The 16095-nt window shown below is 45.2% G+C and overlaps 1 protein-coding gene across 1 annotated transcript in view; it reads left to right on the top strand.

Moving 5' to 3' along the window:
• The window catches only part of LOC144143397 (membrane metallo-endopeptidase-like 1), a 49024-nt gene that overhangs the window by 16748 nt on the left and 16181 nt on the right, over positions 1 to 16095 (top strand). The window contains exons 7-10 of the mRNA XM_077675160.1: positions 557 to 687; positions 9041 to 9106; positions 11884 to 11988; positions 12096 to 12172. Of these exons, the coding sequence (XP_077531286.1) occupies positions 557 to 687; positions 9041 to 9106; positions 11884 to 11988; positions 12096 to 12172 (379 nt within the window). The remainder of the gene's footprint in view (positions 1 to 556; positions 688 to 9040; positions 9107 to 11883; positions 11989 to 12095; positions 12173 to 16095) is intronic.

Below are 16095 nucleotides of genomic sequence, written 5' to 3' on the forward strand. Positions count from 1 at the left end.
TTGGTGGGCGCTTTTCTTGTATATGATAGGGGGCACTAAATAATTATTATATGTTTCCTGTAAATGAATATTTTATTTAAAAAATATTAAACACCTCTCGACAAATTGGTGCATTCGAAAACAGCCCATTATGAATACCTCGATTCTGTACAATGAAAGCACATTCATCCTTTAGCTCACCAATTTTTTTTTCGCAGTTGGTTTTGTTGTATACGACATTTGACCACATTTAGAGGAAATTCACAAAGTGGAGTAAGTTTCTTTGAAGAAAAGTTTGACACCTCCTGAGTGCAGCCATACGGCTACAAAGAAAAGCTATACAGCTTTCACACAAACTTCGCAGTTGAAGAAAATCCGAAAAAAAAATTCGAAGAAAAATTGTGAACCAGGACGAATTTTTCTTCAACTGCGATGTTTCTGTTAAAGCTGTATAGTTTCCTTTGTAGACGTATGGCTGCACTCATGTGGGTCAAACTTTCCTTCACGAGATTTATTTATTTGTGCTGTTTCTTAACTCCGGATAATAAGGCTGGGTATTGATTTTGTTTTTTCTAAGGGCGCCAGTTCGATAGCTATGGAGAGCTCACCCAGTGGTGGACTAATAAGAGTCTCAAAAATTTTGAAAGAAAAGCGTTGTGCTTTGTGTACCAGTACGGGAACATTTGCGACGCGGAAGCTCAAATGAAGGTAAGCATGCATCTTCTGTGTTTTAAAAAGTGATGTGATTTATTCATTTTAAAAATCATACACTTCCGTAAACGCACAACCCTTCATAAGTCCGAAAGCCGTTCACAACAGTCAGTGGGCATGAGAATGTCGCCGGAATGTGGCTGACAATCTTGCTTCGCTTCTTCGAATTTCAGGTCAGTTACGATTCTCCAAAACCTCAGAAGACTCATTTTTGTTGTAATCCAACAGGCACAGCTGTTGGCTGAAAATGCACAGTAGCGTGATTTGTGTGTTTTTGCCGGAAGATGCTGACCTAAATCTAGGGCACGTAAAACACGCACTAACTAGCAGACCCAACTCACAGACCACGAGAGGACCACTAGCGATAAGGAGTACAAATCTGTACTGCCATTTTATTGGGCTTTAAACAATTATTTCAGAAAAAACAAAGAAAGCCAGTTACGGATCGTACACTGAATTCAAAGATTCAAAATAAACCTGCAGAAAATAAATAAAAATATTGCTAGCTTGTCTGAACCTGCAGCACGGGTTAGCACCAAGATAGCTTTTTGAAAACATTTCACGGGAAAAGGAAAATAAGAATGAAAATCACAGAATATATTAAGAAACCGAAGATATTTCTGCCCGTTTACGCGATTTCAAGGTTCGAAACTTTCAGTGACAATATTCTCTTTCTACATGGTAACTCGAAATGTAATAAATGAGAACAAACGGAAGAAAAGGGTATGAATGCACCTCGCAGAAAAAGGGCGGAACCATTTGTAGCGCTAATAATTCACGCTCAAATAAGCGTCTCAGATAGGACCTGATAAAAAAAAAGAAGTAAGGCTACTGATAGCAATGATTATAAATTTATCAACAAAATTCTACCCTTCTGAAAGTGAGAACTTCCTGCAAACTCCTTGCAGGAGCAATTTCCATCGAAGCCCGTTAGTGGCACACACACGGGTGCCTTTCAGCGCAACCGCATGATTCTGCCATGGTCATCGGTGCGCGGAGAAATTGTAGAATATATCTAGAATTTTTACTAAAGTACGCAGTTTCGTACACAATATGGGTTATGTATTTGGGGGTCCCGATATTACGGTAACTAATTTATTACTTTCATCCTGTACCTGGCTGAAGCTGTCTGTGCATAATCATAATTTTTTTCTTCGCAATAAAACTATCCCTTATTCTGGCATGGCTCTTCTTCAAATTGTGGTGGTAGCGTGTTTACTGCTATCTATAGCAAATGGGTTACCCTGTTTCTTAGCAAACTTTACCAGTACTCTACAGTTGAATTGCGTACAAACAATAGTTACCTTACAAGACCAACGTTCGTAATTTACTGTCACGCACCTCCCATCGACGTGCGTTTTTTTAGTTACCTTCAGAACGCTATTTATGTAAGGTGTACAAAGTCTCCTACTAATCTTATGTTTCTGTTTTAGACACCACGTTTCATGAGATTACTGGTGCGGTTCTCCGTCACGAACTACAGATCCTGTGAATGGTAAAACGTTTAAGAACTTCTATAGAATTTTACTTGACACAAATAATAAGGAAGCCAGCAAAAAAACATGTTTTACATCTGCTAATGTATATGGCGCCGATTTTGTTCGTAAGCTACTGGATTTGGATCAGCGATGATAACCTAGTTCATATTTCGTTTACTTGCCGTGCTGTAGGCACAAAAGCAGGACTAATGTAACTTATGATTATGCGCAACCGAAAGTCCGAGCAAATAACTATGGCCTAGAACATTTTTCGATTGCTCTTTGTTTGTGAGGTAAGCGGAATGTTAACGTTACTTGGTTAATGTATCGCAATATTCTTCACAAACCTAATAATTGCTTTGACCCCGCGAAGTTCTTACAACCACTATTCAATCTCCTGGGTATATTATGGATTCAAAACGGCTGGCCACCCCGCACGGGGCACCTTGAGCAATCTTGGTGATGGTACTGGCGATACCGCGGACCCCGAGCCCCCAAACATAAGCTGGATCCAACCGTGGCGATGTGTTTATAGGTGGAGGGTTAGAAACTACGAGCGGTGGCCGTCGGAGCCTAGGTCAAGCTCCGGCGGATGGGCTCCCTGTCTGTTCACCAGGCAGGGAGCTCCGGGACCTCTTTGACTACCAGGGTAAGGTCAAAGAAGAAAGTACCCCCGTCTCCCTGCTTTTATACTATGCTATATGGCATTTTCAAACCCCCCCCCCCCCAAACGTGATCAGTCCCTGAAAAGGGGCCGCACCGAAGTATCATTCCCACCTCTTCCAACAACTATCTTTTCAACAACTGCGAATAACTATGCTCGTTTCCTTGTGATAGAGTCAGCTGACTCAGCAAGACCTGTCGCTTCCCTATCTGTATTCCTGGTTTCGAAATTCCTGCAAAACACAATAGGTGCAAAGTATCAAGCTAAAAAGCTTAGGACGGGAGAAATCCTTATAGAACTCCATGCTGAACAACAAGCCCGCACTCTTCTTGAACAAACCCGCATCTATGATCTGGACATCAGGGTCACACCCCACCGGAGCCTCAACAGCTCCCAGGGTGTGATCTTTGAGGCAGATCTTCTTACGGAAACAGATGCCGACCTGCTTGAAGGTTTAAAGGATCAGGGTGTCACAGCTGTGCGCCGCATCACGATGCGCAGGGACGATAACATAATCCCCACGAAACACATTACCCTGACCTTTAACCGGTCCTCACTTCCTGAACATATCAATGCAGGCTTCATTCGATGCTCCATTCGTCCTTACATTCCGAACCCGCGCCGTTGCTTCAAGTGCCAGCGGTTCGGGCACAGTACAACCTCTTGCCGCGGAAAAACAACGTGGGCGAAATGCGCCGTGCAGGACCACCCCACCGACAACTGTAATTCTGACATCCTCACTTGTGCAAACTGCAGGGGCCCACCTGCGGCCTACTCCAGGAAATGCGAAAAGTTCCAAATAGAAAAGAAAATAATCAATCTCATGGTAACAGAAAACATCACCTTCCCTGAGGCGCGGCAGAGGTTCTCCTCTTTCCCTCTGGGGAGGTACGCCGACGCAGCTCGCCGGGGGGCGGAGCGGCGTCTGGTTTCCACAGGGACCCAGTTCAGCGAGTCTGACCTGGTCCCTCTCCCGCCCGCCCCTGGGTTGCCTCTGGCAGCCCAACCCGCCACCACACCGCTTGCTGAGGCAGCAGCGGTTGTGGTGGCAACCTCTTCCGTCGGGACCGGTGCCGCTCCCGTCCCTGCCTCCCCGTCCTCCAGTGCGTTGGAGAGTGCCATGGACACCACGGGCCCCGCACCGGCTTCCACCGCCACCGCACCGCCCGTGCCACTTCTGGTGCCCCCGACACCTGCGGTGGTGGCGGGTCAAACGAAGGGCTTCGGGGGGCCAAGACCGGGGGGCCCGGTTCGGTGAGCACACCCAGGACATCGGACGATGAGATGGACGTCGTGCCGTTCTTGCCTGCGGTGCACCGCAAGGAACGTGTCCGACGCCAAAGCCTCCCGACAAGCCAAAAAAGGCGAGAGTCACAGCCCCGAAAGACGACACATAAACACACACACTCCAGTAGCTCTCACACTAAATAATGGGACGAGAAAACATAATTCAATGAAACTGTAGAGGCCTTCTTAAAAATCTTGACGATGTATACGAAATACTGCATGCTAATCAGCCAAGTGTAATGGGTGTTCAGGAAACACATCTGAATTCCAAGCACAGAAATTTCTTGAATAGTTACATGGTCTTCAGAAAAGACAGGGATGGCTGCACACACTCTTCTGGCGGTGTGGCCATAATTGCCCGGAAATCTTTAGCCTGCCACCCTGTCACTCTGAACACTGTCCTTGAGGCTGTGGCAATTCGAACAATAATATTTAATAGGTTAATAACGGTATGCTCCATATACATTCCTCCTGATGTTTCACTGTTAAGCTCTGACTTCGAGGCGCTGGTTGACCAGCTGCCCGAACCATACATCCTGACAGGTGACCTAATGGGCACAACTCTCTTTGGGGCTCTTCTCGCATAGATGCCCGAGGTAGCCTGATAGAGAAATTCCTTACATCTTCAGGAGCATGCCTTTTCAACAATAAACAGCCTACATACCATAACATAGGACACAACACATACTCATGTCTTGACTTGGCTATTGGTTCGGCAATTCTCTTTCCATGTCTTGAGTGGGGAGTGGGCACTGACCCATATGGCAGTGACCAATTCGCCACTTCACTAATATATATATAAGTAAAGGCCCAAGCAGTTCATCTTCCCATAATAGGATCAATGAAGCAAGAGATAACTGGAATACATTTACAGAGACATCCAAACTACACCACACATCCATAGGACACCTACACGTCGAAGAAGCTACCCAACTCCTCACGGCGCACGTCCTCGACACCGCCGAAAAGTCCATTCCCCACGCCTCTGGTGCCCCGCGCAACCAGCGGAGGCCGGGGTGGAATGAGGACTGTAGGCAGGCGCGAGAGGCCCAGAACAAGGCGTGGGGTATCCTTCGTCGGTACCCTACGTCGGGAAACCTCCTCTTGTTCAAACGGGCCAAGGCGTTAGGAAAACGTGTGCGCCGTGAGGCAAAACGAGAGAGTTGGCGTTCCTTCATAGCATGAATAAACTCCTACACAGACACACGGAAAGTATGGACGAGAATACGCAAACTCAAAGGACAACAAGCACACAGCCTGCCTCTGGTCAGCCCAACAGGAGACACACTCGAAGAGCAGGCTGACACACTCGCACAACACTTTCAATACGTTTCTAGTTCAGCACACTACACAAACACTTTCATGAAGCACAAACAAACGGTCGAAAAGAAGCCTATACTAGATAACAATAGGGCAACATCTTCTTATAACTCAGAGTTTTCACTGCATGAGCTGAGGGCTGCTTTGAGCACGTGTAAACCCTCAGCTCCAGGCCCAGACAACATCACATACACAATGATACAACACCTGCACGCAGACACTCTTCTAACACTCGTACACCTATATAACAAGATTTGGCTTTCGGGGCACATTCCAAACTCTTGGAAGGAGGCTATAGTTGTAGCTTTCCTGAAGGAGGGAAAGGACCCGTCGTCCCCCTCAAGTTACCGTCCTATTACCCTGACGAGCTGCCTGTGCAAGCTCTTCGAGAAGATGGTAGATCGCAGGCTCGTGTACTTCCTTGAGTACAACGGTCTTCTCGAGAGCAGCCAGGCAGGCTTCAGGGTGTGGCGATCGACGAACGATCAACTGGTAGCTCTTGACTCGTAGATCAAGGACGCCTTCGCACATAAGCAGTATGGTTTAACTATGTTTTTCGACCTTGAGAAGGCATACGACACCGCTTGGCGTTATGGGATCCTTAGTGACCTCAAGTCATTCGGTGTTTCGGGTAACATGTTGAACGCTCTTGTTAGTTACTTGTCAGACAGAACGTTTCGAGTAAGAGTCGGTGGTGCACTCTCAAAGGTTCACGTCCAAGAAAATGGCGAGCCGCAAGATGGCGTGTTGAGTTGCACTCTCTTTATAGTAAAGATGAACTGTCTTGGAAAGGCACTGCCACCAACAATCTCTTATTCCATGTATGTAGACGACGTGCAAATATCTTTTAAATCATGTAATATGTCAATATGCGAACGTCAAGTCCAGCTCGGCGTCAAGAAGCTTGCCGGCTGGGCAGACAAGAATGGGTTTAAATTGAATCCTGATAAAAGCTCCTGCGTTGTGTTCTCCAGGAAGGGCGGGGTCCATCTGGACCCAGACATTACTCCTAATGGCGTGTTGCTTCCTGTGAACAAGGAGCACAAGTTCTTAGGTGTTGTGTTTGACCAGAAACTCACATTCATTCCACACATCAAGGAACTTAAAAATAAATGTCTGAAAACAATGAATATATTCAAGGTTCTCTCCCAGCAATCGTATGGATCCGACAAAGAAGTCCTACTACGGCTCTATACTGCTTTGGTTGGGTCTCGTTTAGACTATGGCAGTGTGGTATATGGGTGGGCGAATAAAACAGCATTGCGAATGCTTGACCCAGTGCTACACTTGGGGCTACGGCTTGCGTCGGGTGCTTTTCGCACTAGCCCTGTCGAGAGTCTGTATGCCGAGTGTAATAAGTGGAGCCTTGAGAACCAACGGACGTACATGGACTTACTTTATGCTTTTAAAATTTCATCGCTGAATAACCGTCCTTTTTATCCTGTCTTTAACGACACATCCACATCTCTGCTTTTTGTAAATCGCCCATCCGTTCCTCTACCCTTTTCACTTAGAGTGAGAAAGCGAGCCTCGGATCTGAGCGCTTCGTGTTTGGACGTGTACAGATCATCCTTTTCAGACATTTTACCTCCTTGGAGAGTTTGTCCTGTGTCCTCCGAACTTTCTTTTATGAAACTTGACAAAAATCGGGTACCGCGAGCTGCAGTACTCCAGCACTCTCTGTCTCTGCAGTTTATATACCCACTTGCAGAATTTTATAGTGACGCGTGTAAAACCTCCACTATCGTCTCCTGCGCTGCTCATGGTCCGAATTTCAGTGCAGCCAGAATAATGAGCGTCCACACAACAATTTTTTCAGCAGAAGCATATGGAATTTTACTGATTGTACAACACATACTTGAAAATCAAATTCCGACGTCTATCATCTACACAGATTCCTTGAGTGTTGTTCGCGCACTGTCATCGCATACACCCCCCAAAAACTACATAGTTAATCTTGTACTGGACACTATCATGTCTGTGTATGCGCAGAAGCATGAGCTGCTCCTCTGCTGGGTCCCAGGACACGCAGGGATTGCTGGTAACTAGTTGGCAGGCGAGAGGGCCGCTGCTGCTGCGCTCAGGAACACTGTAGACATTACAACGATACCCTACACAGACCTCAAGCCACACATAAGACAACACTTGCGCAGAACATGGCAAACTCACTGGGATGAACAGACAGACAACAAACTACATGTAATAAAGCCACACTTGGGATGGTCCACAGCTGACTCACGCAACATACACACGGAAGTAGCCTTGGGTAGGCTGCGGATAGGGCACACCCATGCAACGCACTCGTATCTGCTGACGGGATCTTCTAGACTCCGGTGCAGCAGATGCGGAGAGGCCCTATACGTAGTGCACATACTAATCACATGCAAGGCACTTCACACAACACGACACAAACGCTTCAGAGAACTCTACAGACAACATATTCCCCTACATCCATCGCTGTTTCTAGGTGAAGATGCCAGTGTTTCTGTGAAACGTGTGTTTGATTATTTCTCAGATGTTAAGTTTTTAAACCTTATCTCATATCACGCATAATCAAATCTGGCCCTATACACCAGCCATCACCATTACCTTTAATTTATTTTACTATTTTCGGTTTATATGTTTTATACCTACCTTTTTGTTGTAATCACTTCGCTTCATTATATAACTTCCTTTCTGGCGCTCTTTGCCCTCGTTGGCCTTGCGCCATGAAACACCAACCATCATCATTATCAAAACGGCTGGCCAAAAGCGACAATTTACCATGCAAACCGGGTGAACATCCCAAACATTGTAGTTCCGCACAATTGCCGAGTGCCATTCCGGGGAGTCGCTTGTACCTATTTTATCGGTATGTGTCCGGTGCCACCAAGACACACGAATGCGCATGGTGCCTTCCACAGCTACGGTGTATGCTCAACTCGCAACCGCCTGTTGCCGGACGTGGCGCCAGACTCTTTCACCCCCGAGAATGAGGCAACGCAGCATAATGGCCGCGGGCCCCACCAGATGGACCAGAGTCAGGGGCCTCTCGCAAGGTAAAGGCAGCTTTTCATGCGTGGATTCCTTTTTCGAAGGTCTGGACTCGGCAGGAACGCCTGTAGCCAGTAAAGAACCCGGTGGGTGCCCGGTGGTACGCGAATTCGGATACGGTTCCCGTCCGCATACGAGGCCAGTGCTATACCTCTCTGCCATCACTTCGGGAGACGAGTATTAAAAAAAGCTATGTGTAAAAAAAAAGCGATGAGTATTAAAAAAGCCATGCTGCACGATTTTCTTTTTTATTGCGTGAGGGCCATTCCAAGGTGGTATTCAACATGAATTTCGATTGAAGCCAAAATTTTTTATATTTTGTACATGTTCAAATGACGGCCTGTCATTCATTTCAAACCTCCCAAAGTGTTTTCCTACTACCTAGAATGCAATACTTGCCAAAATTCACAATACCCGTGTCTCTATTCAGTAAAACTATTAAAACCAATCAAGTTTTGCTTTCAAATGTTGGGAAGGCTACTACTTGTAAAACCTTGCGTATATTTGTTTGATTCTGCAAGCCAATTTGTTATGTATTGTTTTAGGAACGTGATACCTCTTGTTTCAGCTGAATGGATTTAATACCGTGAACGAAAACATAGCCGACAACGGAGGCGTGCGGACTGCTTATAAGGTAAGAATGTTTATTAAAAACATTTCAGTAACACTTTAGAACGTGTCGTAAACACCAATTCTGCGCTTTCCCTGTGATTGTTGCTGTTGCCCAGACACTTGCGACGCAGCAATGTGGAACGAAGTCGTGGCTAAAATGCGTTAACTGTGTTTTTATTCCATATACTTTTTTTCCAGAGCACCCCCACTGCCAGAACCGTGTAACGGCCTGTATCCCACAAAAATGGAGATATCGCGGAAGTTCAACCTGTAATCTCTATAATAGCAGAAATAGATATAACTATTCGCACGAGATTTTCAAAACCTGTAAATACCAAAAATATAAAAAAACACCAAAATTCCGAAAGGTGTAACGTCTTTATTTCAACAATAATGCAGATTTCGAAAAAAATTCCCCTGAAATAGTCATATATATACCACATTTTGCGAAAGTTCCACTCTTAATCGTTAAAAAATTGTAAATTGAAAAAATTGTCGGCCGAAATTTAGCAAAACTGAAAAAAATGCAAAAAACAACAAAAATGGCGCGAAATAGAACTCATGGAATTTATACAATAATGGAAATTTGGCAAAATATTTACCGGCCATTATAAAGTATCTCAAATTTAAATAACTGGTGGAACAAAACTTTCTAAAACTCACAAATAACAAAAATATAAAGCAGTTACAAAACATTTCAAAACTTGCCATGCCATGTATTACCACAATATTGTAGATTTTAACAAAAGTTCTATCGGTAATCGTTACAATGGTGTCAATGAATATAATGGTACAACGAAATTTTGAAAAATATTAAGGAACAAAAGTGTAAATAAATACCAAAAGTTGTGACAGTTAACGCCCGTCATTTTCACAAAATTTCAGATTTCGCGAAAGCTCTAAATGTATTCGTTTAATAAAGTAAATGGAAATAACTTGGTTGAACAAAATTTTGTAAAATAAAAGAAAACAAGAAATATATAAAAAAATACACAGTGGGCAGACCAAATAATTGCTGTGCATTTTCCCAAAAATGCAGATTTAGCGAAGTTAGAATATAAATGCAGATTTAGGGAACTTGCAGTTATAACACCGAAAATGGAGAAAATTATAGTTACGAAATGTCAGAAATAAAGAAATAACAAATATATGTCAAAATTACAAAAATCGCGAACAGTGTAACGTCCTGTATTTTATCAATATTTAAGATTCCGCGAAAGTTCCACCTGTAATGTTATATTAGTGTAAATTGATTAAATTGGTCGGAGACGATTTAGAAAAACAAAAAAAAACTTTGCTGTAAAAACTCCCCCTCAATACAGGCGGCATAAGAAGGCACGCATAGTACATGATACTGTGAATTTGTGCAGATTTTTTTCAGTTAGAACTTTGAGCAAGGGTTTTTGAAATACTCTGAAGCTGTCATTAACCACTTCTGATCACTGATCCACTATCGTTTGAAATATATGCTATGACCACCTAGTTTTTCCAGTCTTCCAAATGGATGTAACGATTATGCAAGCTTAGGCGGTTAACACAGTATTGACATAGTTCGGCATTACATTTTTGCGGACGATACTTTCGTAACTTGGCTGCACTTTTGCCAAGAAATATTTACTACTGATGCTCTGTTGAGCCATGCCAGAATCAAGTAACAAGCGTCTCTCCTATTTAAGGCCCACTAGCTGCCGAAACCACACATTTCACCTTATATAATTGCGCCACTTACCTCTACCAGGAAAATATTATTTAAAAACAACATTGACAAAGTTTCTAGTACAGATTTAAAATATTTATTTTAAAAATCATCATACAATTTGCTTTTACTCGATGTGAGTAAATGGATCAGTGTTGTCCTCAGTATTTGCGCTAAAATGAAGCCAGGAGGCCTATAGTTGTTTCAGAGGAGCAAACTTGCCTCCGCACATAATTATTCTTTAAGGTGGCAGTAAACATGATAAAAACGTAAAAAATAATAAATAATCACGCTGCAGAAAGAGAGAGAAAAAATTTTACTGAGCCTGAAACAGGCCAGATAAGAGTGATTGTTAAAAAATTCGGGCCTTCTCCTGCGCTCATTGAGGAGCTCTGGGGATGCATCTTTCTAAGGTCATACCTCGGAGATTTTGCGCACACAACCTCAAATATAAGCGTCCGGTAAATTACGAAAAGATTTTTACACCAGCAGCTACTTCCCCCTTAACACTGCGGAGCCTTTCAGAACGTTGTGGTATCAAGAATGGCTGTCACCCAGAAGGCCGAGTATGCAACTAAGTGAATAAATATAATCATAGAGGTATTTTATTTGTAGACTATATTTGCGGCACATTTTGCCTATTACCTACCGGAATATAAATACGGTACTCTGTTTCACGAGCAGTTTTAATGAACAGGTTCTGCCACAAATCTGCAAAAGTAGATGTGTGACGAGTCGTGGATGGTACTTCGAACCGTGCTAACGGTCAACGGTGCTGGAGGTTCAATGTTGTTACCATATATTCCATAAAAATGGCCGTAAAACGCACATTGACTCTTTTATGTCGTTTTTAAATCCAACGTGTAAGGGAGCATTGTAAAACAAACCGCTTAGGACTTGGGAATACTGCCTCGTAACAAAATTGTAATTATTCGCTCGTGCTTTTTCTTTGTACATTTACGTATATCGGTCTGTGTGTTTGGAATCTGTTGTGACTTCCACAAAGAGTGGCTGGGGAGTCTCCAATATAAAAATCACGCCTGTGAAATTCAGTGGTAGCAACACAGGCACATTATTTCTAAAATCTAAATCTCACTTTTCAGGCTTATGAACGCTATTTTAAACAAGACTGTAAGCACGAAGACATTCGCCTTAAAGGATTGGAAGACCTATCCGGCAAAAAACTATTTTTTATCTCCCACGCAATGGCAAGTGTTGACAATAGCGTAAATAGCATGCTGAAGGCATTACTATCGTAGAAAGGCCAGATTGTAAAATTAAATATAAAAGTACAGCCTCAACTTTCATTTTGCAGATATGGTGCACACTAAGCCGAACGCAGGAACTCAAGAACCAAATCCAGTATGATGTTCATAGCCCTGCGCAGTACAGGTAAATTTACTTCAATTAGCTTTGCTCAATACAAAAATCTCCTAAATCTGAGTACAATCTGTGCTCACCTTTCAAGGAACGTTTTCTGACCTCTGCGCAATAAAAGTCGGTGCGCTTAGTTGTTTTTTTAACTTGAGCACCTTCTCCATTACTGATTAATTTAACAATGATTTGTAGCAAACTCAACGAGCTTTGGGTTTCATTAAAGGCTAAGTTCGTGGTTTGCAGCGCTTACCAATCCAGCAGTAAATTGCTCAGTTTTTTGTGTAATAGAGCCAGAAGGCTTCTAAGCAGGTGTGCACCCGATTTTGTGCATCCCGGACATGAATTCTTAAAATGGTTGTGCATCCCTCTTTACTCTTCCCTGCACGTGGCTTGAAGCGGTAAGTTTGCTGTTCCAAATTATGGGTACCTATTGCAGTCTCAAGCCTGCAGTTCTGACGCCCTTGCTTTCAAGAAAAGATTGACATCAGATTTTGTGCGTTGTAATGATAATTTGAAAGTCTTAAGTTAATCTATATAGCTTAACAATTGTTATCATTTTTTGTCTTTCTTATTCACCTCATTTTGCCCATTGATTTTGAACGGCTTTATCTTTGTAATCAGCATTTTGTGCTCCCTGTGATAGCCCTTGCGTCACCGTATGTCATGAATGAGGTTGTCTAGAAACGCACTCTGCAATAATTATTCTCCCAGCAAAAGGTTCACCTCTGCAACAATACTTAGAAAAGCTGTAAAACTTTCTCTACCATTCCCCTGTACGCGCCAAAGTGGCTCAGTGGCTAAGGCGTTGTGCTGCTGAGCACGAGGTCACGGGCTCAATTACTGTCCATGGATGCCACTTTTCTGAAAGAGGCGAAAATCAAAAACACCCGGGTGTACGAGATTTTGGCGCGCGTAAAGACCCCAGGTGCTCAAAAGTAATCCGGAGCCCTGCACTATGGCATGCCCTATCGTTTGCGTTCCGTCGGCGCGTTAAACACTACAATCAATCAACAATTCCCCGGTACATTAAGCATCATTTTGAAGAGCGTACACAGATTACTGTCCTAGACTGTAGTCGCTGCTCCTTTATAGTGTATTCAAACTTCGTGTTTGTACCTGCAGTCAGCTACCCAGGCAGTACACGACTGTTCGGCGTAACGCAAGCCGATGTACTTCGACAAGTCATTTTCTATCTGGCCTTTTTCGGCAGACGTGTTCGGCCCGGTACAAAATGTAGGCCTGTTTGGCGTATGCGGCCGTACTCCGATGGCTACTCAACGACCAGTCTCTGTCTGCCAGTCGACCGGCTTATATTCATACGGCCACACTCCCGCCGTAGGTCTTCGGCCCTTCGAAACCCACCCGTGTGCGGCCGAAGTACGGCCACTGGAGGTGGTCGCCCGTGATGCGGTCGTCCGACTCGAGCCGGAATAAACCGGCCAGACGTTTGCCCTTGCTACGGGCATTAGAGTTCAGCCACAATATGTTAACTGAACTGAGGCCGGTAGACGGCCACAGCATGCAGGGCAAGCAGATGACTCAGCCGCACTTTGTAGCAGCACCAACCCACCATTTTGGTTACACTGTATTCATATCAATGTGAACCCACGAGCCACGACCAGCCATCCAGCCTTCAGCGCAGTCTTCTTTATTGATCCGCCTCAGTTGACAACAAAATTTATTTATTAAACACTGCTCGCAACTCGTCGTTCCTACAATTGCTGTGCGTGGTTTACTGCCGCATGCAGAAAATATTTCATCTTTGCAATAGCTGCTATAGATGTATTGTCCAGGTATTTGTATCTTTTGTGCGGTGACCCAGGTATAAAAGAAGGGGGGAGGGCGCATACTTTAGTGTGTTCAATTTTATAAAATATAAGTGCCGCTTTGACTAATTTCTTTTAAAACAATATTCCTGAATACTTTCATGCTCTTACTACGTCAACTATTTTTACAAGGTTTTTTTGCGAGAGTTTTCCTTACGGAATAACAGTTATCACATCATATCAAATTGGTTCACGCAGACACGTCAGCAGAGACCGCTACTGAGGGCCCCATATCCACCGCTGTAGATCAGGAGGTCTCCCAGGATGGAGCGCTGGGCCTCGAAGGTGTTGCAGGCAAGTTGATTGAACGAAAGGGCAGGTCCATAGAAGGTGGCTCGTGTCGGCTTCGGACGCAGGGACCGTGCAAACGAGACAGGTGTCCGTAAACAGATCGTGATAGCAGAAAGGCCAAGCGTGGGTCACTGTTGGGATTAAGGCCACCCGAACTTGAAGTCTACACAACAGGACCTCATCCCAGTGAGCGAGCCCACTGGGGAGGTCACTTCCACATGGTGGAAATAAAGAACGCGTGGCTTGACGGCAGTTCTCCTTTTCTACCAGAAGTTCTTCTAGGGTGGGCACTGGAAGAAGAGGTAGCGTCCGTGGAAGGTCTATACGGCGACAGGCGCGATCCGCCGCTATGTGGGCAGGAAGCCTGCCCCGGCGAATCCAGAAAACATGCACAGACCATGGGTATGTGTCCAGGATCGCTTGAATACGCGCTCACATGCTGGTGCCACGTTCAACGCGACATTGATGACGTATCGCTTTCGTTGAGTCCATGTATATTTCCAGTTTCACGCTGGTAGTTACTGTAGAATCACGCGCTTAGAGACCATCCCAAATAGCAGTTAGTTTTGACAACAGGCTTGGTGGGGGGCGGACGGCCGAGGGTCTCGTAGGAGCAGCACTGGTTTAAGGTTGGATGAGACGGACCAGCCAAGACTCTGGTCATGAGGCAGACGTGTGCGCCGGCGACCACGAAAGCCTGCATTACTCGTGGCCGCGTCGCAGGCGCCCAGTGATGGCAATGAAGGAGGGCTGCATCCGGAGGTTGATGGAGGCCAGAGATTCGGACATATAGCGTTGCCAGAGGCCTGTTGTCCGCCACCTGATGGTATAGCCAGGGCGGTCTAGCCGAAGAAAAGGCTCGCATCGTATCAGGAACCCAGCCAATATATGCAGCGAGAGGTGGTGCCTCCGGTACATATCCACGCTTTAGCAGGTGAGCGGATTGATGATGATGAATGATCTCACCTAGCGTGTTTAGCTCGGCTTCGGCTTGTAGCGGTGGAGTGGCTGTTATGCGAGGGAGGTGCGTAATGGTGCCCATGCCGGCCCTGCTGATAACCTCAAGCCGAGCCCAATCAGCTTGCGTTATGCCCTGGAACTCTGCCTGATACACAAGCCGTGGCTCTAAAAGGAGCGCACTAGAGACGGACAATCTTCAGAAGGCCCCGCCAGACTTCGGAGAGATGCGGCGAACGAGGTGGCGCACCTGTCCGGCTTTCGCTCGCGCAGATTGGCGGCATTGAGGTGCGGACCCTGACGCCGATATTTATAGTCCTAGGACCCAAAGACGGTCACCAGTGGGTATGTCGTTCCCGTTCAGTTGCAGTGGAATGGGTGACACTGCAAGGAGTCGGCGGCCCTAAGCGTTTGCCACGGGAGGTAAAGCAGCCTTCTCTTGCGAGAGAGTGAGGCCCGCATACTCGCACCACATCTGGCAGTCTGTTAGTGCTTGCTGGATGCACTGGACTTGTCGTGACGACTGTGGATGCACTGACCACATCGTAATGTCATCCGCGTGCATGAGGAAATATAGATATCGGATTGAAACAAGGTGCCTTGTTAGCGGAAACAAGACGATGCTGAAAAGACGCGGAGAAAGAACAGACCCTTGTGGCACGCCTCGGACTGGTGTAAAGTGACCTAAACTTGCTCTTTTGATGCGGATGGAAAAAGAACGGTGTTGGAGGAAATATCGGACAAAATCACAGACTGTGTCTGGAAGGTTGAGGCCATTTAGAACTTGCAGGATGACCGCTTGACTAACATTGTCATACGCCTTGTGTATGTCCATGGCGAGCACAGATCTCACACGGCGGGATC

Source organism: Haemaphysalis longicornis, unplaced genomic scaffold (assembly GCF_048455015.1).
Source record: "Haemaphysalis longicornis isolate Haplotype H1 unplaced genomic scaffold, Haemaphysalis longicornis Haplotype H1 scaffold_6, whole genome shotgun sequence".
NCBI lineage: Eukaryota > Metazoa > Arthropoda > Arachnida > Ixodida > Ixodidae > Haemaphysalis > Haemaphysalis longicornis.